Genomic DNA, 27,748 nt, shown 5'->3' with positions numbered 1-27,748 from the left:
CCTCTGTACTCCACAATTTGAGATTTGTAATAGGAAAAATCACATGTGGTTAAAGTGCACTTTGTCAGATTTTAATGAAGGCCATTTTAATACATTTTGGTTTCACCATGTAAAAATTACAGCAGTGTTTATACGTAGTCCCCCCATTTCAGGGCACCATATAGTTTGGGACACAGCAATGTCATGTAAATGAAAGTAGTCATGTTTAGTATTTTGTTGCATATCCTTTGCATGCAATGACTGCTTGAAGTCTGTGATTCATGGACATCACCAGTTGCGTCTCTGGTGATGCTCTGCCAGGCCTGTATTGCAGTCATCTTTGGCTTATGCTTGTGTAGGGGGCTAGTCCCCTTCAGTTTTCTCTTCAGCAGATAAAAGGCATGCTCAATTAGATTCAGATCAGATGATTGACTTCGCCACTCAAGAATTGACCATTTTTTAGCTTTGAAAAACTCCTTTGTTGCTTTAGCGGTATGTTTGAGATCATAGTCTTGCTGTAGAATGAATTGCCGGCCAATGTGTTTTGAGGCATTTGTTTGAACTTGAGCAGATAGGATGTGTCTATACACTTCAGAATTCATTATGCTATTACCATCAGCAATTGTATCATCAATGAAGATAAGTGAGCCAGTACCTTCAGCAGCCGTACATGCCCAGGCCATAACACCCCCACCACCGTGTTTCACAGATGAGGTGGTATGCTTTAGATCTTGGGCAGTTCTTTCTCTCCTCCATACTTTGCTCTTGCCATCACTCTGATATAAATTAATCTTGTCTCATCTGTCCACAAGACCTTTTTTCCAGAACTGTGGTTGCTGTTTTAAGTACTTCTTGGCAAACTGTACCCTGGCCATCCTATTTTTGCAGCTAACCAGTGGTTTGCATCTTGCAGTGTAGCCTCTGTATTTCTGTTCATGAAGTCTTCTGCAGACAGTGACAAATCCACACCTGACTCCTGATGAGTGTTTCTGATCTGTCGGACAGGTGTTTGGGGATTTTTCTTTATTATAGAGAGAATTCTTCTGTCATCAGCTGTGGAGATGTTCCTTGGCCTGCCAGTCCCTTTGCGATTAGTAAGCTCACTCTCTTTCTTCTTATTGATGTTCCAAACAGTTGATTTCGGTAAGGTTTGGCTGAAGTCTCTAACAGTTTTATTCTTGTTTCTCAGTCTCATAATGGCTTCTTTGACTTTCATTGGCACAACTTTGGTCATCATGTTGATAAACAGCAATAAAAGTTTCCAAAGGTGATGGAAAGACTGGAGGAAAGACTAGGTGCTGAGAGCCCTCTTAAACCTGCATGAAGGAGGCAATTAAACACACCTGAGCAATTACAAACACCTGTGAAGCCATGTGTCCCAAACATTATAGTGCCCTGAAATGGGGGGACATTGTGTAAACACAGCTGTAATCTCTATATGGTGAAACCAAAATATATAAAATCTGACAATGTGCACTTTAACCACATGTGATTTTTCTATTACAAATCTCAAATTGTGGAGTACAGAGGCAAATAAATGAATGATGGGTCTTTGTCCCAAACATTATGTAGGGCACTGTACACTCTAATATCTGTAGTATGGAAAATTTCAGAATCCTTATGTCTAAAATTGCAAAATAATATAATGGAAAAATGTTTATAATCAACCAGCCTGTATTTCAGAAAAGGAGTCTGACTCTAAAAACCAAGAATAATTTTTGGGGATGAATTAACTTTTCAATAATGTGAGAAATTTGTGTGGATTTCCTGAAAGCCTTTAGCAACAACCACTTAGGGAATATTGGCAATATTGGCAAAGTTTAATAGTGACAATACCTGAATTATTTAAGCATTTTCAATCTAACATAATATCCAAAGGCGTTTGGAGTGAGGAATTAGACAAAGGGTAAACAATTGGATTAAAACTTATTAATAAGCAAACTAATAGAAATAACCAATGTAGGGCAGTTTTTTTTCCAGATGATTTGAAGTGGATTGCAGTGTTCCACACTGTTAAGGACCAACTCTGTTGTTCAACGTGTAGGTCACTGATTTTTTTTAAACTACTACATGATGCTACAATTGTACGAGGTGCATATTCATCCAAAAGTGACTTGGAGTGGGAAATACAGATGTCCTTGCTGCCCCTCTAGCCACCAGTTCTACCCTTGTGTGGTTCTTCAGACAGCAGATAGATCGACAAAGCTGACTCTGACCTGGCTGATGAAGTCCTGTGCAACAGGGCCATCAAGCTGTAAATCAAATGCTAGGACCTTAAAAAGCCACACTGATTGAAGTGCTTTGCTGGATAACTGTGCCATGTCCCAGGCTTGGCAGGCTGTGGAGAAAAAAAAAAGCATAATACTATTTGGGCATTTGTAAATGTTACTGACATTTGCAAACATTCAAAACCTTTAGAAAGGTCACACAATTATTTTTTTTACTTAAAAAAAAATAACTGAAACAAAAACCCAGGAAAGAATGAAAACAAAGCTAAATAAATTTGTAAAGTACTTTAAACATTGTAAATTATCTTAACTCTAACATTGCAGTTATTCCTTTCCATTAAAATGGATGGTTTAGTTTAGCTTAGTTTATTATTGTTATGTGTACGGCAGTACAGTGATAAACTTTTGTTTGAGTACTATCCAGTGAAAGAAAAGACTACATACATGAATACAATCCACAGTGCACAAATAAAGGATAAAGGGTACAACATTTAGTGCAAGATGTAATGTTGAGGTCCCATAAAGTCCGATTAAAGATAGTTCAAAGGTCTCTAATGAGATAAATGGAAGGTCAGTAGTTGCTGGTCTAAATTTGTATGGGTTCAGCATTCAGGTCTCGCAGTGTAATTGCTGAGAAGCTGCAGGAAGGTCGAAGGGCTGCAAAGAAGTCAGGAACATATGCATTAGCACACACACATGCTGGAGCCCTTAAGAGCTTAGAGTTATGAAGCTCATTGCTCATAACTCTATGCAAAATATCAGGGCTGCTTTTGTTTAAAAAATGGAAATTATGGGATAATACAATATAGATATTTAAAACATAGAAGAGATGGGGAGGGATGGTAGAGCTAGAATGAACATTTACCTGGGTTCTCGGAATGGAACAGCCTGTTACCATGTTGTAGAATGGTTGTAGTATGTAACTATCACAATGGAGGCACCTGTAAGGGCTTTACAGGTTCTTTCAATTTGTTTAACTGTTAAAGGACGAAGATTACGCTGGATCGTATTCTTCATTGTCCCTGAGATAATGTACTTGCATAACTGAAATTACAATCTGTCATTGGATAAGATTCACTGCTATTCATACATCAAGGAAGAATCTGCTGTGATACATCTCTTGCAAAATTAGCAACTTCTCTCCCAGTCCAAGCTAACATTTGAAGACCAGCCTCCTGAATTCGTGGAATGGAACTTGTACTGACTTCTGACGAGCTCAGAGAGTAGAAAAGGATGTTAATTGACCAGAATCAATTTTGAGATTTCTAGGCATCATCTTCCTCAGCAAGGCAATCAGTGGCATTTCATTGCCCAGGTAAAAATAATAGTTGCAATCTTGCACAGCTTAGCTCCACATACTGCCACCAACATAACATTTGGCAAGTCAATATATTTGAGAATATCACACAATGTAACCAATGAAGAAGGAAGTATCGCTTTGGTCTTTTAATGTAGTAGTTTCACAAGGCACTTGTAAAGGTTTCATCCATTTGATACTACTTCTAAAGTTGTCATGCTTTTGGAACAGAGCATATCACAAATGTAGATGTCTTGTAAAGAGAAAATAGCCACAGCTGTTCTTACCCAAAGATCTAGATAAGAAAATCTGGTGACAAGAGGAAATCTGAAATAAAAACAAGAAATTGTGTAAATGCTCAGCAGGCCATTATCGTGAGGAAAATTTAAAAGTCAGATTCATTCTACAGAGCTGTTCTTTAGAAGTTCTAAAGGACATTGGGGACTTCTTCTTTAAGTCGAAGAAAATTTGAGAAGTAGGGTCATCTTCTTTGAGGCAGTTTATACCTGAATTTCTCTTTTTTAAATTGTTATTACATTTGATCTACCTCACCATGAGGGGAGAGGGTGATGAAGTGGTGTTATGGTTCTCAGTTTAAATTCTCTCTACACTATGGTCGGAGTGGTACTGGATTGACAGTTCCAGCAGCATGGACCAAGCTGTGCCCTGGGATGGTTGAATATTTCTGCAAACAAAGGTCTCTCAGATGTCTGTGTGTGTGTGCGTGTGCGAGAGTATGAGAGTGTAAGTGTGTGTATGTGAGTGTGCGTGTGGGTGTGTGTGGGAAGGAGGGGTGAGACGGCTGTGATTGCATGCTCCCACTATGTTTGATGGAGCCTCATGTTATTTTGTAGTATTTTATTCATTTTACAGTAAAAAGAATATCGAAGGAATGCACAAGAAAACCCAACAAGAAAATATGTAGAAAAGGAGGTAGGTAGAAACCTGGTATCTGGGGAGGAGCGAGCATGCATTCTCAACGCAAGCAGCAAGCATCGTCATCAAACTGCAATTATCCAAATGGAAACACCAAGAAACTGTCAACATGTGTTGGTGCCTTTTGATGAGAGTTTGATGTATATTACACTGATGTCATGCATTTTGTTCATCAACCTTATCAGCTGAGCATTTGAAGTTATATAACAGGGAACAGCTCTCAACAGGGACAATCAGAGGAACTTACTGGAAACAGCCAGAACATCTCCAGAGAGTGAGAGTGAGACAGTCTGTTGGTCAAAATGGTCAATTTGTGTTTTTTTTATGGATGAATCAATGGAAATACTCATGAATTTTTATTTCCAGTTAATGGTTATTAATGATTTATATAATACCAGCAGTAAGTTGTACTCAGCCTCTCAAACTCTTTCAAGTAATTGAATTACAGCGGCAGAAGAGGAATGCGTGCACCACTACGTAGCTTACTTAGTGCTTCTAAATGGAGATGCATTCTCTGACTCTCTTGATGCAAGGAAAGTTATACACAGTCGGAAATTCATGAGGAAAATAAGATTACATATTCTTAGATATGAAGTAGAGGTATTAAGGCTTTTTTTATGGACTTAAATCCTATGTCTTGAGGGAACCTCATGGACATTGATTCAGGAGCAAAGCCAATTAGGGCTTAAGATTAATTAAGAACTACAGTCTGACACTGATTAATCAATCTGAACTATGTAAATTCTTGCCAGATTTTCGGAATCTGTCGTGCATCACCTGATGTTCTTGGGCAGTTTCTGAAGATAGTAGAAGGCAAGGTCTGTAAATCTCCTTTCCTGTTACCTTATCTGGCACCAGGAGGAGATAAATAACTCCAGTCTCAGCAGCAAAGCATGTGATTGCTGCAGCCTGTGTATAACCACTTCCATTTTCTCTCTCCCACTCACCACCAAGAGATCAAGATGAGAGCCAATTCCACCTTGGCTAGAACGTACATGGCAGACCATGGGAGAACAGTTGCCAGAACAGTGTTGGTGGTAGTTTCATGTCAAAGGCTAGATAACCAAATTTTGGTTATTCTTTCGTTAATCCTATGGGTGTGCGTTGCATCTGTAGTGCAGAGAATAACCCATTTCCCTTCATCAGTAATCTGTGCCAGGAGAAGGTGAGGCATGTATTGCACTAGAAAGAAAGGATAGGAAAATCAAAACACAAAATGATGGAAACACTTGGCAGGTCAAACAGCAATTATAGGGAAGGAAACACAAGCAACATTTCAGTTTTGACAAAGAATCTTAGACCTGAAACAATAAACCTGTTTCTTTTCCACAAATAATGCCTGGGTTATATGCAACACACTCAGCTTTTTAAAATTTCAAATTTCCAGCATCTGCAATTTTTTATTTGACTTTAAGGAAGGTAGAGAAATAGGTGGAAATATTCAGTACTTACATATTTTTTTTCCTTCAGCAATTTCTTTCTCATTGAACCTTTTATTATTGTCCATTAATTAGAAAGATCGACATGTCTCTCTTTCCTCAAATGCTTATTACAATTGCCGTTCGCCTCCATTTCAGGTTCAAATTTCTTTATTCTGGTTTATGCCTCAAGTCAGATGTGGAATTATACTTTTAATGTTGCAACCATGTTGGGTTATCTTGTAAACACAAGATACAGCAGTTGCTGGAATCTGGGGGGAAATACAAAGTGCTGGAGAAACTCAATGAGTCAGACCGTTTCTGGGGAGGGAATGGAGATGTGACGTTTCAGGTCAGGTGCCTTTGGGTCAGATGGGTCCTGACCCAAAATATTTCCTGTCCATTCCCTCCCCAGATGCTGCCTGACCCGCTGAGTTTTTCCAGCAATTTGTGCTTTATTTGTGTTATCTCGTCCAGTCCTCCAAGATCTCCAAAGCATTGACACAGCTAACGCATTTGACCAATTCATTCTGTTCATCTTTTTGTGTGTGACACTTTATTTTTGCACAGATTATACTTTCCTCCACCACCATACTTTATCATCCCAATTCGACTATCTTGTCATTCACACTTTTATATAACCCCCATTATCACCCTCTTCATTCCCACCAATATCATTTCAACATTATGACAGACAAATCTATGTCCTTGAATACATGGGTAAGTTCTTTCTTGGTGGCATTCATCCCATATAAAATCCCATAAATTCAGTATTGCCTCTGATTACCAATTTCAACCACTTCATTTTTATTTTCCCACATTGGTTATTTACAAATTTAAAGATATTAGGAAAATGCCATTTCTTGGCCTTTAACACACACTGAAAAATGTTGTAAATACACCAGGTCAGGGACAACTAGACTAACACACACAGATTGCTCAGTATCTGCAACAAGATATCGATAGGGAATCAGAACTCACCTTTGTTTTTAATTGAATTCAGAATATAGCAGAAGAAAGTATGCCCTGCTATTTACAGCACCTGCTATTATTTAAGTAGTATTATTCAATGCTTGCGAAATATTATCAACCTATACAGAACTTTAGAGATAAATAAAAATAAAACTGCTCAAATTTAACTTTTGGACCATTTCAAACCAGTTGCAGTGATGTTATGCTAAAAGAAACTGCCTTTGAAATGGCTCTGTAAAGTATTGTGTGAACATCAATTATAATCAATACACCTTGGTTTTCACTCTATTGGATATATTTGTGTTTTTTTCCGCGTGGCATCCAGCCTTTGCTCAATACTAAGTTATTTAAGAAAGTGGGTGGAGCATGTTGTCGGTGTTCCAGTGCAGGTGGTAGGTTACCAATTAGTGTTAGCATTTTGGCTGCATAAAGGTCATTCACCTTGACTTTGCTGTACAAAATGAAGTGATGAAAAGAAAATGCATAACTTAAAGAAAATCTAAAGGATTGAACGAGAGGGCAGACTTTGTCAGCAGTGCCATAAATGGACTGGGTGAGGACTGTGAATACATTCCTTTCTGATGGGGATAGGTATACATGTGAGAACCTAAAAGAGGTAAACAAAGGACTGTGTGATAGGTTGGTTCTGAATTCCCACTGAGGATTGATTTTCTTCCCAGAGATCAACACTGTCCATATTTATTTTGTACATTATACATTTTGTGTCATCAAAAAATGATCAGTTATCCCTATCATGGCAGCACTGAAAACATCTCTGTTATCTCTGTCTATCTCTGCTTTGTTGTTATCTTCTCCTAGCTAACAATGATCTATTCTGCATTTTCCTTGATCAACATTGATGTCTCGTTTTCACACCTTACTCTTCCTTATCTCTGTCTCTCCCTCTCCTCTGACTCTCATTCTGAAGAAGGGTCTCGACCCATTCCTTCTATCCAGAGATGCTGCCTGTCCCGCTGAATTACTCTAGCATTTTGTGTCAATCTGAAAATAACTATGTTTATGTACTCCTTGGTCTCTATAAACTAGTGCATAATATAGTTTCTGGGAACGGGGCATTATTGACAATATGAAATGCAGACCTTTGTAATCAACTCTCTAAGCTAATGATCCGTATACCTCTAGCTTCTGGCTGAGGGAAGCATTATCTTTGTTAACTGAGACTGTAGAGAAATATTCAGCTATTTAAAACCTCAAATGCTGGAGATAACCCGTGTTTGCAGATTGCACATGATTACAGAGATTTAGCTTGTATAACCTCGGATACAAAAATAATAATGGACATAACATTTTTATAACTCTCCTGGCAAAGATTTAGAATGCAGAGCTCCTGGGCAGGGCTCCAGTGTTATAGTCCGAGTGCTATCTGCTGTTCACAGATTTACTGAACTCACTTTGATTTCGGGTAATCATCTGAATCATTTGGCAGCGTGCGAGTAACTGCAGTCATATTAATCCCAGAGAGCTACATAATCACTTTTACCTTGAGGATGGATTTGCTAGGAGAGCTATGTTGTAAAGCCACTTTTCCAGTGTAAGTCCAATGGCGTGTATACTGTCCCCTCACTATCAATTGTAGTTAAAGGTATAGACACTGCTTGACTAACCTTGTTTGGATAGTAATAGATCCTAAAAGTATTATTACTTGTCGTAGATGTCCTAGTTGTACCCCTGCCTGAAGTCTGGCTGAGAGTAACATCAAAAGCAAATGCATGAGGATGGCTAACATTAGGAGAATAGGAATTATGCTGCCATTTTGAAAGCAGCATTACAGTGGCAGTGTAAAATAAGACCGTGTTGCAGATGGAAATTATGGCTTATCTTGATCTTCATCTCAGGGTTTGTGTCTAGAGATGATTAGTGACAATCCTTTGTCCTGTTGTACAGATTCTTTGCATGGAAATATTAATAATTTAACGTTTAATATTCAAGGTCAGCAGTAGTTGGATTTGCAAATTTTAATAAAATAATTTGTCACATTCTCTCATGATAAAATATAATGTTGGAGACACAGTAAAAATGCTTTCATTTGATTACATTGGAAGTATTCAGAAAAAATAATCAAATCTGTGTGTAAAAAAAAGATACTTTATTTTATTAAATGACTACATTTTTGAGGGAAACAATTCTTTTTGATAAACGGTCTTCAAATTTTTCACATGAATTTGTCATAAATGCATGAAGAATTTAATGCAGTTGTGTGAAGATACTGTCGCTGTGTGGTGGAGTGATATGATTTGGAAGAATTTGCCAGAGGGACCAAACAATGGTTAAAAAAGCACGGCAAGTGAAGTGAAGGAGTGTTTGCTGACTATTTTATGCTATGATTGTGGGAGGAGATGGTAATGCAATAATGTACACGGCATAGGGGATTCATTGCTTACGCAGCAAACTAACCTCAACAATTTAATCTCACAGAACAGGCATAGCAACCTGAGGCTCATCCAGGGGCACTATAAGGTTTAAAGGTCAGCAGAGAAACAGACTCAGAGACAATCAACCGTGTCCATTGCTTTATCAGTGAAATACATCACTGAACTCTACAATGCCACAGGATTCTTCTGCAATGCGCATGAAGAATATCCCACATATAAGAACATGACTCGCTTTCAATGTTTTTTAAAGCCTTGTTTAACTATTCCAACACTGAGAGTTCTTGATTTAGAACAGAGAACATAGAACATAGAGCAGTACAGCACAGGAACACAATGTACGTGCCGAACATGATGGTAAGTTAAACTGATCTCATCTGCCTGTATATGTTCCATATCCCTCTATTGTCTGCACTTCCATGTGCCTATCTAATACCTCTTAAACACCAGTCTCGTATCTGACTCCACCAGCACTCCTGTCAATGTATTCCAGCCCCACCACTCTGTGTAAAAAAAAGCTTGCCCCGCACATCTTCATTAGACGCTCCCCCTCTCACCTCATTGCTATGGCCTCCAGTGTTGGTCTTTCCCACCTTTGGGGGGAAAGGTTCTGACTGTCTACCCTATCTTTCCCCCTCTCATAACTTTATATCCATCAAGTCTCCCCTCATCCTCCAACGAGAATTGAAGGGAGATCGATAGACTGTTCAAATAGTGCCAGAACAACAACCTTGCTCTCAATGTCAGTAAGACCAAGGAATTGATTGTGGACTTTGGAAGAGGAAGGTCGAGGATCCACAGACCTGTTGTTCATCGATGGGACAATGGTGGAGAGAGTCAAAAGCTTCAAATTCCTGGCCACGCATATCTCTGAAGATCTGTCCTGTTCAGCCATTGCGGCAGAAAATATTATAGTTGGTTGATCTTGCATCTGCACTGTTCTAACACAAACAAAAAGTCTTGACTAATTGAAATTATTGAACTCAGTAATGGGTCCCAAGGTCTAGTGTAGGAGGCCAAAGACTGAGAAAGAAGAATAGGAGAGAGATTAAGATTTAAAATTGGAAGATCACGGTCATTCTTGCGGAAAGAAGAAAGGTATTTTGCAAAATGGTCACCCAGTCTGCCTATGATTTATTTTATCACAGACAATCCCTCTGTTCTTTGCACTTCTATGTTTTCCACAAATTAAACACATTTGCTTCATGATTTTTCCAGTTCTGCTATAGGACCATTGGCTTGAAACATTATTTCTCTTTCCACTGGCACTGGAAACCTACTGAGTGTATACAGCATTCTCTGTATCCCTGCTGGCCTTGATTTGTTCTTTTCATACCTTTTATTCTTTTGTTTTTTGTACCTCCTCATACGTCCAGTTTCCCGCTCCACTGACTCTCAGTCTGAAGAAGGGTCTTGACCCAAAACATCATCTATTCCTTTTCTCCAGAGATGCTGCCTGACCCGTTGAGTTACTCCAGCATTTTGTGGCTATCTTCAGTGTAAACCGGCATCTGCATTTCCTTCCTACGGCATTTTCTGTTTCGGTTTCAGATATCTAGCATCTATAGTTTTCTCTTTCAGTGTTAATTACTCATCACATCTACGACAGTATAATGAATATTTAAGTCTAATCCAGGCTTGTTGATTTTTGGTGACTAATCTGACAGACGTGCATCTGTGTGTGTTGTTGTTGTAGTAGTAATTCTGAATCCTCCTTTCTGGGGCATTGGTGAATACCACCTGTGCACCAGTGTGATTTGTGGGACATTTAAGTGACATTTCAACAATCTGTACAAAATATCCTCTGATCTTAAAAGTAGAAAAAGTTGATCATATCAATTCCTTGCCCCCAATAACCACCACCAGATATTTTACCATATTTCTGCAAGAAAAGCTGACCATAATTCCCTTTCATAATCCCAGTGGAAATATTCCTGAGAGAGGCTGCAAGCTCTGGTTTGCCAAACTGAAACTATAATTTGGGCAATGCTAATGCACACAACCATTGTGAGATAGCAACGGTTATTGTTTTTTTGGACCTATTCCAACGCAATGCATGGCACCTCTAACTCTCACTCATGACTGCGTAATATAATATGCTTTGATTTTAAAACAGATTTACTCACATCTTTATTACTTTTTTGACTGGACAACTAATGAAGTAAACCCTTTCACACACTCTGTCAGTGCCATCTCAATTTCAGGTATGACCATTTGTTCCATGTGTTTCCCCATTTGAATGGCCATTTCCAATATTTTAGGGTGCTGCTTAATGAGAGTGTTGCATGTCAGACAGGTGCCTTTCTTTCCTTTCAGCGGATATGCAGGGTTCCTCCTCAACTATAAAGCAGACAGAGAACTTAATTTATCTTTAAAAATCAATATTCACTTGCTCAGTCTGCCAATCAGTACAATTAAGCACTTTCTACAAAGTAAAACATCTGAAAAGACTATTGAGAATTGAGAGCTCATTATAAAGCAACATCAAGAGGAGAACTAGTGAAAGGTAAATTCCAAAGTTCTTCATACAAAAAATGAATGCATGAAATCGATGACCATAAAAGCCTATAGAACCAAAATCCTTGGAATTTAGATTAGAGATACAGTGTGGAATCAGGCCCTTCGGCCCAACTAGTCTGCGCCGGCCAGCAATCCCTGCACACGAGGGACAAATTACAATTTTTTTGCCAAGCCAATTAACCTACAAATCTGTATGTCTTTGGAATGTGGAAGGAAGCCGGAGCACCTGGAGAGAACCCAAGTGGTCGAGGGGAGGACATACAAACTCCATACAGACAGCACCCGTAGTCAGGATCGAACCCGGGCCTGTGGCACTATAAGGCAGCAATTCTACCGCTGAGTCTCTGTGCCGCTCTGAACAATGTAAGAATTAATTGGAAAGGATGCTGAAGTGGGACAAACACAATAGCATAGAAATGTCAAAGAATAGCAGAGTTCATTGGTGCTGTACATTTAAAATTTGATTTATTTTTGTGGAACACAACACAATTGGAATCATTGTTGCATCAAATCCCTCTATTCTTTATATTCGACTGGTCACTTTTAGTCACAAATCATCCTCGTTTCAGATGTGCATCAAACAGTATTGTTTCTTGTGCAAGATTCTTTTTTGGAGAATTGACCAGAAATGTAATGATATTCTATAAATGTAATGATATTATTCGATAGTTGAACATTCCCAGTCCAGTTTAATAGTGATGCTCCGACCAGGGACCTCTGTCAGATATGATATTATTCAATATATTCTATATAAACATAGCACAAAATGTAAGGAAATTTGTGTTTGGTAGATTATTTCTTTGTTGTAACAATGCTTCTTGGCAATAAATCTTATACCGTTGGAAAGCCTGTTTATTTCCCTTTTAAATGGTGCCACATTTGTAAGGAACATGCATTTGTGGGATGAGCAGCAGAGCTGATTATGTGGGTTGCGCCCATGAAAAATCTGCCAAATCTTCTCTGCCAATGCCAAACAGCTTATTCTGCCATTGACTCTTGATCGGTGTTGTTTGGTGGATTGGATGATTGAAGTCTGAAGAAACAAGACATATTGGCAATTTAACAATTTATTCATTTAATAAACAGGAGCCTCAGTTGGATGAACCATACACAGCCACAACAGCCTGGCACCTCCTCCTCATGCTGGTTACCAGCCTGGTCACACACTGTTGTGGGATGGCATCCCATTCTTCAACCAGCATTTGTCGCAAGTCAGCCAACGTGGTTGTGTTGGTCACTCTGGCACGAACAGCACGCCCAAGCTGATCCCACAAGTGTTCAATGGGGTTGAGGTCAGGACTGCTGGCAGGCCATTCCATCCTCTCCACTCCCAAATTCTGGAGGTAGTCTCTGAGAAACCCTGCTCTGTGGGGGCGAGCATTGTCATCTTGGAGGATAGAGTTCGATCCCAGACTGTGGAGATATGGGATTGCCACTGGTTGCAGAATCTCATCTCGATATCTCTCTGCATTGCGATTGCCTCCAATAATGACAAGCCTCATTTTTCCAGTGAGGGAGATGCCGCCCCACACCATCACACTGCCTCCACCAAAAGATGTTACTCTATCGGTGCAGCAATCAGCATAGCGTTCTCCGCGTCTTCTCCACACTTTGACCCTATGATCCAACTGCCGTGGGCAGAATCTGGACTCATCGCTGAACATAACGTTCCTCCACATGTTCAGGTTCCAGTGCACGTGTTGCTGACACCAGCGCAAACGGGCCTGACGGTGAAGGGCAGTCATGGCAGGCCTCCTGGCAGCCCTATGAGACCGGAGATCGGCTGCGTGCAGTCTGTTCCGAATTGTCTGGGCAGAGAGTTGTCGGCCATATCGTTCTGCAAACCTTGACTGCAAATCTGTAGAAGACAGCCTACGGTTCCTAAGTGCTGACAGGGGGAGGAAACGGTCTTCTTCGGGTGTCGTCTTCTTGGGACGCCCACTCCCTGGGACGCCTGTCTCTGACATCCCCCGTTATATGGAACTTGGCCTTCACTTTGGAGATGGTACTAGGGCTCACTCCAAATAATGCCGCAACTTGGATTTGCGGAACACCAGCTTGAAGTTGCCCTATCGCACGGGCCCTATCCAGATCAGTCAAACGTGGCATGCCGATTCTTGGAGCAGACACCTACTGACCACTGTAGCAGGGCCCATGCTCACAGATGCTGCCAATCAGGCACCTGATTGTCAGCACCTGGGGGTACCAGAAGCTCACAACAAGAGTCAATAGCAACAGCAGAATAAGCTGTTTGGCATTGGCAGAGAAGATTTGGCAAATTTTTCATGGGCGCAACCCATATACTCAGCTCTGCTGCTCATCCCACAAATGCATGTTCCTTACAAATGTGGCGCCATTTAAAAGGGAAATAAACAGGCTTTCCAACGGTATAAGATTTATTGCCAAGACGCATTGTTACAACAAAGAAATAATCTACCAAACACAAATTTCCTTACTTTTTGTGCTATGTTTATGTAATGATATTATTCGATAGTTGAACATTCCCAGTCCTGCTTAATAGTGATGCTCCTTCCAGGGACCCCTGTCAGATAAGTGCAATTAACATCAGACATTTCTCTACTAATATCAGCCATAAATTGTAAACAGCTCAGATCTGGATTCCATTTATTCTGACTCCCAGATAATCCCAATGGCAACAGCATTTCTTAAGATCTCACAGTCCGCCCCCCCCTCCCCCCTCCCTCCCTCCCTCACAAGCCCCTAACCCCTCAACCACATCATGACTGCCTAGCAATGCTTGCCCAGCATTCACCTACCCAACAACAGGCTGGATTGAGCCCTCATCCACTGACATTATCTTGCCTCTTACCTGCCTGGAAATAACCCCAGTTCCAGACACCATGGCTTTCTTTGCAAGTTTTGCAGCACTGAAAGGAAAGTCTGCACCACTTGGTTGGAGTATCAGGCCCTTGACCCAAACAGTACATAGCCACTCAATCACACACCATTAATGGATGCTTGTCTTGCAGAATGACTTTAGTCTGAAGAAGGGTCTCGACCCGAAACATCACCCATTCCTTCTCTCCCGAGATGCTGCCTGACCTGCTGAGTTACTTCAGCATTTTGTGAATAAATACCTTCGATTTGTACCAGCATCTGCAGTTATCTTCTTATATGACTTTAGTCTTTCCTTTAGATTTTAGCGATACAGAACAGATACAGGCCTTTCAGCCTACCAACTCCATGCCGACCAGCCATCACCGCTTACACTAACACTATCCTACCCACTGGGGACAATTTACAATTTTACCGAAGCCAATTAACCTACAAACCTGTACATCTTTGGAGTGTGGGAGGAATCCGAGCACACGGAGAAAACCCATGTGATCACAGGGAGAGGGTACAAGGTCTGTACAGACAGCACCCGTAGTCAAGATCAAACCTGGGTCTCTGCCACTCTAAGGCAGCAAATCTATCGCAACGCCACTGTGCCGCTCTTATGTGCTAATATGTTTGAAATGGCCTTCATTGGAACTTTGTGAAAAATTATTATTATGAATTCTGATACAGTTGTTTTCCATTATCCTTGCAAATAAATCTTGTCTAATTTACACAGTTTGTCGGCAACCCTTTCACAGCTAATCCTCAATTATTTGACTACTTTTGACTACTGTTTTGTTGAATTAGCTTGGTTAGTTCCTCAAAACCATGTTATATGTTCTCTCAGATCTTTATTAAGCTGCATTTCCTTTTTTTTCCTGCACAATCTTACTTTGCCTGTGGCATCTTACTGATCCATAGGGCTCAGGCAGTTATTCCAGTGGCTCCAAAAACTTATCTTTTAGGTGCAGTTTAGCATCCAACTGACAATTTATATCCACATCGATGAACCTGGCTCTGTCAAATCACAGCTGAAACATTGGAGTTAATATTACACAATTGGCTTATTGGCTTTGCTGTTATGTTAGTTGAATAACTGTTTTGAAAAAGAGAGTTGACATCTTTGAAGCTTTGTAGTAATTGACTAGAAGGCCAATTTTCTTCCTGCTGCTTTCCTTTTTATCCCTTTAAATGAAATGTTACCAGAATAATTGTCGAAAAGGGAAATAGAGCAATTCAGCACTACTCCGATCCATTCATATTTTCAGGTGGTCTTCAAATCTGCCTGAAACATATAAATTCCTAACTAATATATTGCAATTGTAGTCAGATGATTGGATTAACTACTGGTATGTTTTTTTCATGTCAGTTCGTGCTGAAGCTGCTTTTTCCTCAACTCGCCCATAAATTTATGCCCGAAGTTGGGAGGTAACCATGTTCAGCAATATTTAAATGTGTGTAGATCTGTGGTCGTTTGGGACAATGTTGTTGTAATTTTATGGTACTGTAGTTTATTGCAGCCTCAAACAAGTTACACAATTAGAAAATGATCGTCATGGCTGTAAAATCATCTCAAACCTACAGACAACCAAGATTTCTCAAAAAACCTCGGCATTTGAGGGCAGCACGGTGACTCCGCGGTAGAGTTGCTGCCTTACAGCGACTCAGACCCGGGTTCGATGCTGACTAAGGGTACTCTCTGTGCGGAGTTTGTCCGTTCATCCTGTGACCACAAGGATTTTTTCCTGGGTGTTCCGGTTTCCTACCACATTACAAAGACGTGCAGGTTTGTCGGCTAATTAGCTTTTGTAAATTGTCCCGAGTGTGTAGGATAAATTTAAAGTATGGGTGATCGCTGATCAGTGTGCACTCGATGGGCCGAAGGGCCTGTTTCCAAGCTGTATCTCTAAATTAAACGAAAAAAATGTCCAATCTAGATAAAGGAGGAGAAGCACATGGACCTGGCATTGAAGCAATTATGATCTCTGATATTTTTTCCTCATAAAATACCTGCATTTCTCAGAGAAGCGATTAGGAGGCTGTGCCCATCTGGGCAGACTGTCAAAAATAATTATTCCACTTGCTGCAAAAAGATTTGTGGCATATAACCTCAATTGCTGACCACACCAGCTGATGAAGCTGTTATCACTACAACCTTGGATTTCATTTCCATTGGTTCCAACCAAACTGCCATGCAATTTTTAAAAAACGAATCGGCATAATTAAATTACTTTCAGCTTTTGCTTTGCGAGACAACTGGGTGCTTCAGGGTAAGATCTTAAGATTTGCATCGTTTTTAGCCTTCTCCCAAGCTCAGGACCATGTTGGCAGCACCTGTATCACCTTGCAGGCATTTTTTAATGAGGTTTCACTTTATTAATATGTACACGGTATTTAATAACCAACAATGCAATATGAAGATCCATGCATGCCTTTCTGACAGCTCCGAGGATATTTTTTTAATTTGTCTTATCTTCCATTCTTTGTACCTGTCAGTGAGTATCAGTTGCCTGGGGTAGATGGCTACACCGTGCCTCTCCTGCGGAGTTCCACAAGGCTCCATCCTAGGCCCCATTCTCTTCTCTCTATACATGCTCCCCCTTGGCCAAATCATTCAAAGGCACGGCATTTCTTTCCACTGCTATGCCGATGACACTCAGCTTTACCTCCCCCTGAAACCCAACAACCAGTCAAATTTAAACAGCCTCTCACACTGCCTTGAGGACATAAAATGTTGGATGGCACAGAACTTCCTCCAATTAAATGAGAGCAAGTCTGAGGTCATCCTATTCGGCCCCCCCGACTCCATCAAATTGATAACAGGCAGTCTTGGAAGCCTATCCTGCCTAGTCAAACCGCATGTCAAAAACCTCGGCATGATATTTGACTCTGCATTAAAATTTGATAAGCAAGTCAACGCTGTGGTAAAAGCCAGCTTCTTCCAACTTCGAACCATAGCTAAAATCAAACCTTTCCTCAAATTCGACGACACAGAAAAAATCATTCACGCTTTCATTTCCTCCCGCCTAGACTACTGCAACTCCCTATACACTGGGATCAGCCAATCTTCCCTGTCCCGCCTGCAACTGGTCCAAAACGCCGCAGCGAGACTCCTGACGGGTACCCGTAAAAGGGACCACATCACCCCGATTCTGGTCTCTCTCCACTGGCTCCCTGTACGGTACAGAATCAACTTCAAGCTCCTCCTATTCACGTATAAAGCCCTAAATGGACACTCCCCCCCCTACATCAAAAATCTTCTAACCCCCCTCTCTAACTCCAGGTCCCTCAGATCGGCCGACTTGGGGCTATTCACTATCCCGCGGTCTAGGCTTAAACTCAGGGGTGACCGCGCTTTTGCGGTTGCAGCTCCTAGACTGTGGAACAGCATCCCTCTCCCGATCAGAACTGCCCCCTCCATCGACTCCTTTAAGTCCAGGCTCAAAACATATTTCTACTCCCTAGCGTTTGAGGCTCATTGAGGAGGCGCTGTGAACTGTTTGCGTGCTACTGTATGTTTTCATTTTTTTTTCTATTGGAACCTAATCAAATGTACAGCACTTTGGTCAACGTGGGTTGTTTTTAAATGTGCTATACAAATAAAATTGACTTGACTTGACTTGACACTTAGCCCATTAACTCTCAGAATCACAAATTTGATTGCTGAACTTCACCCACTTAGATTCATAGTTCACCAAGAACCCTTTCTGATCAGAGTTTTGAATTTGTCAGGCTACAGGCCATTATATGGTCAGTTCCTTCAATACAATAAAGTATTTGTCATGTGAGATTGGTCTGCCATATTCTACATAACAGCCCCATGCTGCAATACGTGGAGCACTGCTGATTTAAAAACTTACAGTGAAATTAGGGATTGGTAGGAATTGATGTGGTATGAAGTATTGTGAAAAAACGAGAACTACAGAACCAACTGCACTCAAAAATCTTTATCATCAGTCCAAAAGAATGTTTCAGATGGCAAGCCCTGTTCCAACTAGCCAGACAAAAGTAACATAGCAAAATGACACAACGTGCTGGAGTTACTCAGCGAGTCAAGTAGCATCTCTGGAGAAAAGGGATGGGTGATGTTTCGAAATGTCACCTATTTCTCCACCGATGCTGCTTGACTGCTGAGTGACTCCAGCACTTTGTGTCTATCTAATGTAGCCTGATCTAGTTTTTTGAGATGTGAAACATTATTTACTTTACTTCCATCTCAAGAATTAAGATTAATTGTCAAGCTACCTCCTCGTTACAATCACATGGCTAAACATGGTGTGAAATATTTTGTGATGTTTTACAATGTAATGATGAGAAAAATACATTTAAGGAGTTTAGTTAAGTTCTGATCAACCATTATTCTTAATGCAAAATAATTAATCAGCCAAGAATTTGATCTTGAAAGTAATAATCTGTCTTTCTTATTTTGTGTATTTTAAAATCGAGACAGCTGTGAATCAGTAGGGCAGGGTATCAGAAGGCAGGCACTGATAAATTTGCAACATTCTTCACTCCTACTTGTTAATAAATTCACAACTTTCTTCGCCCTTACGTGTTAATAAAGAGAAATTTGTAAGCAATTATCCAGCTTATCCCATGATAATACTTTGCCTCGACATAACTTTTCTGTCAATCATTATTTGAGTGAATAAATCTACTTGAAATGGGATATTCTAATCTTTAAGTAAAAGTGTAATATTGGCATCTGTCCATTTTTCCATCTCCCCTGATTTTAGTTTTCATTTAAGTACATGCAGTCGGAGGCAGTTGTGCATGCTTCCAATGCACCACTGAAATTTCATCAATCATCAAGTTGCACAGAATCAGAAACAGAGCAACAACATTAAACATTGCATTTTGAACAGCATAAGATATTTGAGGGTAAATTTATATTCTGCCCAGTTTTAGCAGATAGGCAGTGGATTGATCATCAGACCAGCTGCAGAATATCATCAGTCTGAGCTAAAAACCATTTTGATTGTCAGTTTTCATCAATGACTATGTCACACATTTTTAATTGTACCAGGTTGCATTTAAGGGTGAGGAGGCATGTATTTTCAGCAAGTTAACACTCGTCAAAAAATGTGTTTGCTTTTCCAAATGTGATATGCCTTTTTATTCACTGAAGATTAAGTTGGTCAATTTGAGCCACAGTATTTAGCTAATAACATAGTGAATCAGTTATGTACATGCATGTTGAATAGGTGAGAGATGTATACAGGTCTCCTTGACCCCTGTGTCAGACCCTACAACTCATCTGGAAGAAGGCAGCTGCAAACCAATGCATGGACGATAAATATCAATACTAGAGCACAGAGGCTCATTACCAGAAGAACTGATGCAGAAAGTGGTAGTGAGATTGAAGTCTTAACTTCTCTATATTTCTTCTGATTTTGGCACCTCCATCAACCCTCCTTACAACCCCAATATCTAAAAAGTCCTTACCTGCATTCCACTTCTTTTTAATCCAATTTCAAAAGAATACATCTCTTTCCTGATTCTCATCACTTACATGTAACTGCTCCCATTAAGGACATCAACTTAATTTTGCTTTCTTCTGGTATCTGCTTTAACTGTTTATGGCGGAGCAATTTTTTTTTAACATAAAATCAATTTTCCATCTTACTAACAACCGATTCTTTGTCTCAGCACCCACAAGTTATGATGCTGCCTTATACCTCTCTCTTCAAACAAATGATGTTGACACTGTAGTCTCCTCATGCCTCACTTTTCTGCAACAGACTCTGATTTGATGGTTTATCATTTTCAAAGGTTAGATCTAGAATTTGTGTCCTGTAGAAGGGCACCATATTCTGACACATCTGGTAGAGGTACTGCATCGTAGAACCAGAACCAGAGTTCAATCCTGACCTTGTGTACTGTCCGCGTGGAGTATGCACGTTCTCCCTGTAACCACGTCGGTCTCTTCCGGGTGCTCTGCTGTCCTTCCACCAATCACAAAAGCTATGCAGGTTAATTAGCCTATGTAAATTGTCCCTAGTGTGTAGGAAGTGGATGCGAATGTGGGATTAAATAGAGCTAGTGTGAATGGGTAATCGATCGTCGGGGTAGACTCAGTGGGCCGAATGGTCTGTTTCCATCTTGTATCGTTCAATCAATCAATGTCCCGGTAGCTCTGTTCTTTCAAAGGCCAGCGCAGAAATCATTCCCTGGATACAATAGATGGAAGATTAGATGTGGCTGCAGTGTGAGTCGTAGATCACAAATGAGAAGGAGAAGGAACAGTGAAAAGGATGATCTAAGCTATGGGTCACCATATGGGAAAGTTGGAGAAGAGATACCCTATATTACGTCCATAGATCAGAAGAAAACATTGTATTGGTGGTAAATATTTGAGAAACTGAAAAGTCAGCATAGCAGTGGTTGTAGTAGGAATATGGGGAAGTACATTTGTGCCATTTTATGCTGGAGCCAGTTTTGATTGAAGCTCTGATTTATGCATTTAATCCAAGTTTTAGTCTCGCTTCTCACACAAGCTGCTCTTTGGCAGATGATTGGGATTGAAAAATCTGGGAGAGATAGTGATGCAATAAAGTGGCAAAAGTTGCTCTTTCTGCGGATGACAACATGTCTGTACCAGCCATACACAATCCAGTGATCCCATCCGTTGTGCCAAAAGGCCAGCTGGGCAAAACATCTCAAGAGAAGCTGAGATACAACAGGTGTGACAACAGTGAGTCTGGCATCATGATATTTGCAGTGCTTCAAACCTCTCTCCGCTCAGTCAAGGCAATTAAGCTCAGACTGAGGAAAATCATATTATGTTAAGCAGATTGTGAGCTATCCCAACAGGGCGGTCAAGGTGGCACAGTGGCAGAGTTGCTGCCTTACAACGCTTGCGGTGCCTGAGACCCGGGTTTGATCCCGACTACGGGTGCTGTCAGTACGGAATTTGTACGTTCTCCCCGTGACCGCGTGGGTTTTCTCCGAGATCTTCGGTTTCCTCCCACCCTCCAAAGATACACAGGTATGTAGGTTAATTGGCTTGGTATATGTGTAAATTGTTCCTAGTGTGTGTAGGGATAGTGTTAATGTGTGGGGATCGCTGGTCGGTGTGGACTCGGTTGGCCGAAGGGCCTGTTTCCTTGCTGTTTCTCTAAACTAAACTAAACTAGAGAAATCAGGAAACCTCTGCATAATAAGGTCCACTGGTGGCAACGTTGAAAGTTCAGGGAATGTTGAATACAAATTCTACATGTCTGACAGCTTTCACATTTGAAATCTCTAAACACTTTACTGCCAATACCATCATAGTAATATTGTGAAACACAATCCGCAGAAAATGTGCTGCAAGCAGCAATTAGGTCATGATCTATTTGAGTGATTTTGATTGAGCAATAACATTGGGTGAGACAGCAGAAATCCCTTGTTGCCCTTCAAAGAGAATCTTGGGTTCTCTTGCATCCACTTAAGTATTTGTGTTGTTCTCAAGTGTGAGATTTAATCCCTTCACCTGACTCAACCAAAGTGCTGGTTTACACCGAAGATAGACCCAAAATGCTGGAGTACTCAGCGGGACAGGTAGCATCTCTGGATAGAATGGGTGACCTTTCATGTCAAGACCCTTCTTCAGAATGAGCGTCAGGGTAGAGGGTGTTACAGAGATAAGGAAGATCAAGGAAAATGTAGAATAGACCATTGTTAGCTAGGGGAAGGTGACGACAGACAGAGATACAATGTAATCAGAGGGACAGTCAGACAGGTCGGAGAACTGGGAAGGGGAGGGATGGAGAGAGAGGGAAAGCAAGAGTTACTTGAAGTTAGAAAAGTCACTATTCATGCCGCTGGGGTGTAGGCTGCCCAAGCGAAATATGAGGTGCTGTTCCTCCAATTTGCACTGGGCCTCACTCTGACAACGGAGGAGGCCCAGGACAAAAAGGTCAGTGGGAATGGGAGGGGGAGTCAAAGAGTTCAGCAACTGGGTGATCAGGTAGGTTTAGGCAAACTGAGCAGTGGTGTTCAGTGAAACGATCGCCGAGCCAGCGCATGGTCTCACCGATATATAGGAGTCTATACCTAAAACAGCGGATACAGTGGAGGAGATGCAAATGACCCTCTGCCTCACCTGAAAAGACTGTCAGGGTCCTTGGATGGGGGGAGAAGGTATAGGGACAGGTATTGCACCTCCTGCAGATGCTGGGGAAAGTACCTGGAGATGGGGTGGCTTGGGTGGGAAGAGACGAGTTAACCAGGAAGTTGCGGAGGGAACAGTGTCTGTGGAAAGCGGAAAGGGGTGGAAATGGGAAGATGTGGTTAGTGGTGATATCCCATTGGAGCTGGCGAAAATGTTTGAGGATTAATTGTTGTATGCGACGGCTGATGAGGTGAAAGGTGAGGACGAGGAGGAGCGAGATATCGAGGAGGCCCTTCGGAGGTATTGGGAGTCGGGGATGGAGTCTTTGCAGGAGGTGGGGTGGGAAGAAGTGTAGTCTAGATAGCTGTGGGAGTCAGTAGGTTTATAATATATGTCAGTCGACAAACCAAAGTGCTATCAATAAGCCAGGGCTGCATTTTACCAGTTCGCTTAAAAAGTCAATCAGTAGAAATCAGTAAGTAATGAAGTGCCAACTAAAGACATCTGATTTTTTAAATTTTTTACTCTAACTTATGACAATATGTAGGTAATCAGTTTTTGAGCTAACATTTTGAAGACAATCACCCACATATGGCTGAAACCCTCACCAAGGTGATCTAACAACTGATATGAAACAGAACTGGACACAAGCTGCTGCAGTACAAGAGTGAAATGTTTTTAAAACATATTTATTATCCCTACTACTACACAAACCATTAAACTGAAATAATCTACAAAGTGAATTGATCTGGATATTCTCAGTGTGATCTATGAAACATTATTTTCATTGAATAGATATGTAACAACATATATTCCAGTGATCAGTTTTAATTCATGATAATTAGATTCCAACATTGCAATTATCTTAGAAACTAGCAATTAATAAGAAGTAATGATTTGATACATAATGTGATGACTGGTTGCTATGCAGGCCTGCTCAATGTTCTCACTGTAACTCTTTAGTTTACCTCCATTCACCTCACGTGATGGATGTTGGAGATTCACAGAGCTGAATTTCCTTTAATAGAAATACAAGGGCCTAGATATTTTATTACTCTGTGCTGTGCAAGAGAATTTCTTTAAATTTTAACAGATGGGTGCACCAGTACTGCATTTCCATATTTCTTTTGTTTCTGCGATGTGTGCGTCGCTGGCAAAGCCAGCATTTATTGCCTATCTCCATTTGTCTTTTAACTACACATTCAACAACTCTGGAGCATATGCACATGCAATGTGTCCAATGGTGCCCAATGCCCATTTTGATATCATTTATGTTGAATTGTACTATGCGTTCAAGATTCATGAGCTGTGGGGGCCCAGACCCGAAGGGCACCTTTAATGTGATGCTACACACGTTTGAGGTTAGATATTAGTTATCAACTCAAAAAATATTTATCCAACAAAATATCAATTAAATACAAAATTAACTACCGCCTCTTCAGATGACTGCTTGATTGGCTGAATGGTCATCCAAAGTCTATAAAAAAACATTTGACGCCTATTTTCCCATTTAAGTAAAATCTGTCAGTCTGCATAAATGTTGTACCGAGGTGCAGAATTGCTAGATTTTATATTACATGGTCCGCACTTTCTTTGTGATTTCAGGTTCATACTTCAGTGATTCTCTTCAGGTGTGCTAATACCTCGTATTTTTCATGGTCAGTTCAATTTTAGCAGGTTTCCTCCAGAATGCCTTAGCATTAGCTGCTATGCTCAGTTGTTTCAGAACTCAAAGACTCTTGGCATGACCATTTAATTCCATGCAAACCCCAAACTTCTAATGTTAGTTCAGCAACTGTCCTATTTAAGTGGAAACCTATAATGTTAGTTGCATATTTTTCATTGTTGTCCAACCATCTGCTGGTTCATTGAGAAAATATAAGGAAGAACATGATTCATATTTGCCACACTATTTGTCATTATAAAGCAAACATTTTCAAGTGTACCTTGAACATCACTCCTATCCAATACTCACCATTTTAAATATTTTCTTTTCTGCTTTGTGCACCTAAGTGGATAATCTGAAAATATTTTAAATGGTGAGAGACTGCATAGTAGTGATGTTCAAGGTATACTTGAAAATGTGTGCTTCGTAATGGCAAATAGTATGGCAGGTATGAAGACAAATACTGCTTTAGATAAGTGGACATCTTTTCAAATTACATTGCATGTTGTCCATTTACTCAGCTGCCATTGCCAAGTGCTAGCAACCCCTGGGAGTCTCCAATGTTTCCAGACAATGTTACCCATTCCAAGCGAAGATACAGTTGTCCAAGGACTGTGGTTGATTCAGTGGTTCACCCCCTGTTCTAATCACAGTATTTGCCCTTGAAGCCTTTTTGCATTCTCTTCTGTATTCACAATTCCATCTAATTTTGTATCATCAACAAGCTTAGAAATATGACACATGCTCCCTCTCCAAACTGCTGATATAGATTGTGGATATCTGAACTAATGCATTGATACCCATGGGACCCCGCTAGTCACATTCTACCAAAACTGAGAAAGATCTATTTATTCCTATTCTTTGCTTTCATGTTATTTTTAATCCTTATCAGTATATTACCCCAAATTCCATTTGCTCCAGCCTTGCTGATCAACCTCCTGTGTGGACCATATCAAAAGCCTGCTAACAATCCAAATATACCACATCCTTTGGTCCACCTCTAGCTATTATACTAGCCACACCATCAAAGAAACCTGTAGAGGTTAAATTTGTGAACTCATGCTGATTCAATTTTATTCTCTTCAAGGTATCCTGATTTTGTATTCTCCATCTTATTCAAAAAAGGTGGGAGGCATAAAGTGGGTAGCCTTAGGCTGATTAGCCTGACATGGTTTACTGGAAAATGTGAAAAGTTGTTGGAAGATTACAATGTAATCAAACTTCATGAAGGAGGAATTTGTATTTCAACAATGAATTAGTCTTTTATGGAAGGCTCAACCCAAGGAGGCAGAAGGGAACCTTGCAGGGTGGCACTGTGGCTCAGCTGGTAGAACTGCTACCTCACAGTGCCAAAGATCCGGGTTTGATCCAGACCTTGGGTCTGTTTGTATGGAGCTTCCACATTCTCCCTGTGACCATATGTTTCTCTGTAAATTACCTCTTGACTATAGGAAGTGGATGAGAAAGTGGGGTAACAGAACTAGTGTGTATGGGTGATTGATGTTTAGCATAGACACGGTGGACCAAAGAGTCTGTTTCCATGCTGTATCTTTCAATCAATCATCCATCAATTTGGACTTCCAGAAGGTGTGCAGCCATGTGCTTCATAAAAGGTTAAGTTACAAGATAAGAGTCATTATGTTGGAGATAACATGCTGACGTAAATAGAAGATTGGCCGGATGCAGTGAATAGGAATAAATAATTAAATTTTCAAGTTGGCAACCTGTGAGCAGTGTGGTATCACTAGAACCAGTGCTGGGACTGCAAATTTTACAACATATATTAATGACTTGGAGGAAGGAAGTGAATTTATAGGAGCCTGATTTGTGAATGCAAAAAAATACATGGGAGAATTGCAAAGAGAATTCAGACACTGCACAGCAAAATATTGAAAGGTTAGGTAATTCGGCAAAAAAATGGCAAGGGAGTATAATGTCCAACCGTATGAAGTTAGACACAAAATGCTGGAGTAACTCAGCGGGTCAGGCAGCATCTCTGGAGAGAAGGAATGGGCGACGTTTCGGGTCGAGAATTTAGAAAGAAGAACAAGAGATTGACCATTAGCTGGGTTTAGGTTTAGGTTTAGATTTATTATTGTCACATCTACCAAGGTACAGTGAAAACCTTTGTTTTTGCATGCTATCCAATCAGATCAGATAATACTATAAATAAATACAATCAAGTCAAACTCAAGTACAATATTCAGAGCAAAGAATAAGACATAGAGTGAAGAATATAGTTTTGTGTAATGTAGCACACCTGTTCCATAGACAAAGTCCAATCAGTGCAATGGGCTGGAAGTGAATCCAACAGCTCCCTAGCTTGTCGTTGTACTGTTCAGAAGTCTGATAATAGAGGGAAAGAAGTAATTCTTGAGTCTGGTTGTATGCGCTTTCAAGCTTCTGGAGCTAATGCAATCAGGATTAGTGACAGAACAAATTTGTTACTTATTAATATTTTCCTTCAAAGGAAACTTTCCTCGCTGATAGATTTGCTTGGGTTATCTTACTGTAGTTTTATTGATGGAATTGAAAATTGGTTCATTGCAAAATAATGATTTACAGGAGTGGCTATTTCTCCATTTGTAAGAAGTTATTTGTCAAAAATCTACTGTTTGCTGCATTGGTACGATTTTCACATACGTGCATTAGTTTTAAAATAAATAATTTCACCACATGGAGAATGGTGATTCAAGGCAGCAGCTTACCAATAACTAGAGATCTACTTGGGATGTGCCCAGTCGAGGTTGTCCATACCACGTGAATGAATAGAGAAAAAAGGAGAGAAGGCAATGCCTTAGCATATTTTAATTGTATTGAAACAGCAATATATGTCATTCTAACATTGTTTTTGCAAGTTCCATCTTTGATTATGGGTCTCCAAGAACACCATTGCTGTTTTTTTTCCTGTTTAATGCCGTGCTTTGCCAGTTTCATCACATGGTATTTTATTGATCATTTGAAAGATCTTGCAGTTACTATTACCCAATCTCATAGCTACCACTTTGGCAGCCAGCTCTTTGCAGGTTAGTGTAAACTGCACTATTCCAGCTACTGTAAAATGTTACTTATTTAAGAATGGATGATGTAGGGAAAGACGAAGCAATGGAGAGTGGTCCGACAGCACCAGAAGAACCTAGTCAACTGGTGAAGAACAGTGCCCACAGGAAGCACAATCCTTATCATAGGTGCCAAGAATCCCATCTAGGGACACAGCCAGGTGCTCCTGGCAAGAGATTTTCAGTGTCTTTGCAAGAAGTACTACTACAAAGGTGCAATTATTGCACTTTGGGAAATGTGCACATATTTGTTGTAAATCCCCTTGTCTGCTCTGCCTACTTCTCTGAGCTAATGGGAAAGTAACTTTTTTTTTGTATGAGTTCCCTAATGTAGTAAAGTACAGCAA

General features: G+C 40.4%; 1 protein-coding gene across 5 annotated transcripts in view; it reads left to right on the top strand.

Annotated features, from left to right (window-relative positions):
- The window catches only part of nlgn3a (neuroligin 3a), a 191,142-nt gene that overhangs the window by 62,666 nt on the left and 100,728 nt on the right, over nt 1–27,748 (top strand). For 3 of the 5 annotated variants that reach the window (XM_078412482.1, XM_078412484.1, XM_078412480.1), the window contains exon 3: nt 4,378–4,437. The exons of the other annotated variants lie outside the window; for them this stretch is intronic. In XM_078412482.1, coding sequence (XP_078268608.1) covers nt 4,378–4,437 — 60 coding nt within the window. The remainder of the gene's footprint in view (nt 1–4,377; nt 4,438–27,748) is intronic. 5 annotated transcript variants of the gene reach the window in all.

This window comes from Rhinoraja longicauda, chromosome 15, assembly GCF_053455715.1.
Source record: "Rhinoraja longicauda isolate Sanriku21f chromosome 15, sRhiLon1.1, whole genome shotgun sequence".
Lineage (NCBI taxonomy): Eukaryota > Metazoa > Chordata > Chondrichthyes > Rajiformes > Arhynchobatidae > Rhinoraja > Rhinoraja longicauda.
Note: the sequence above shows the minus strand (reverse complement) of the source record. Positions and strands in the feature narration are given on the sequence as shown.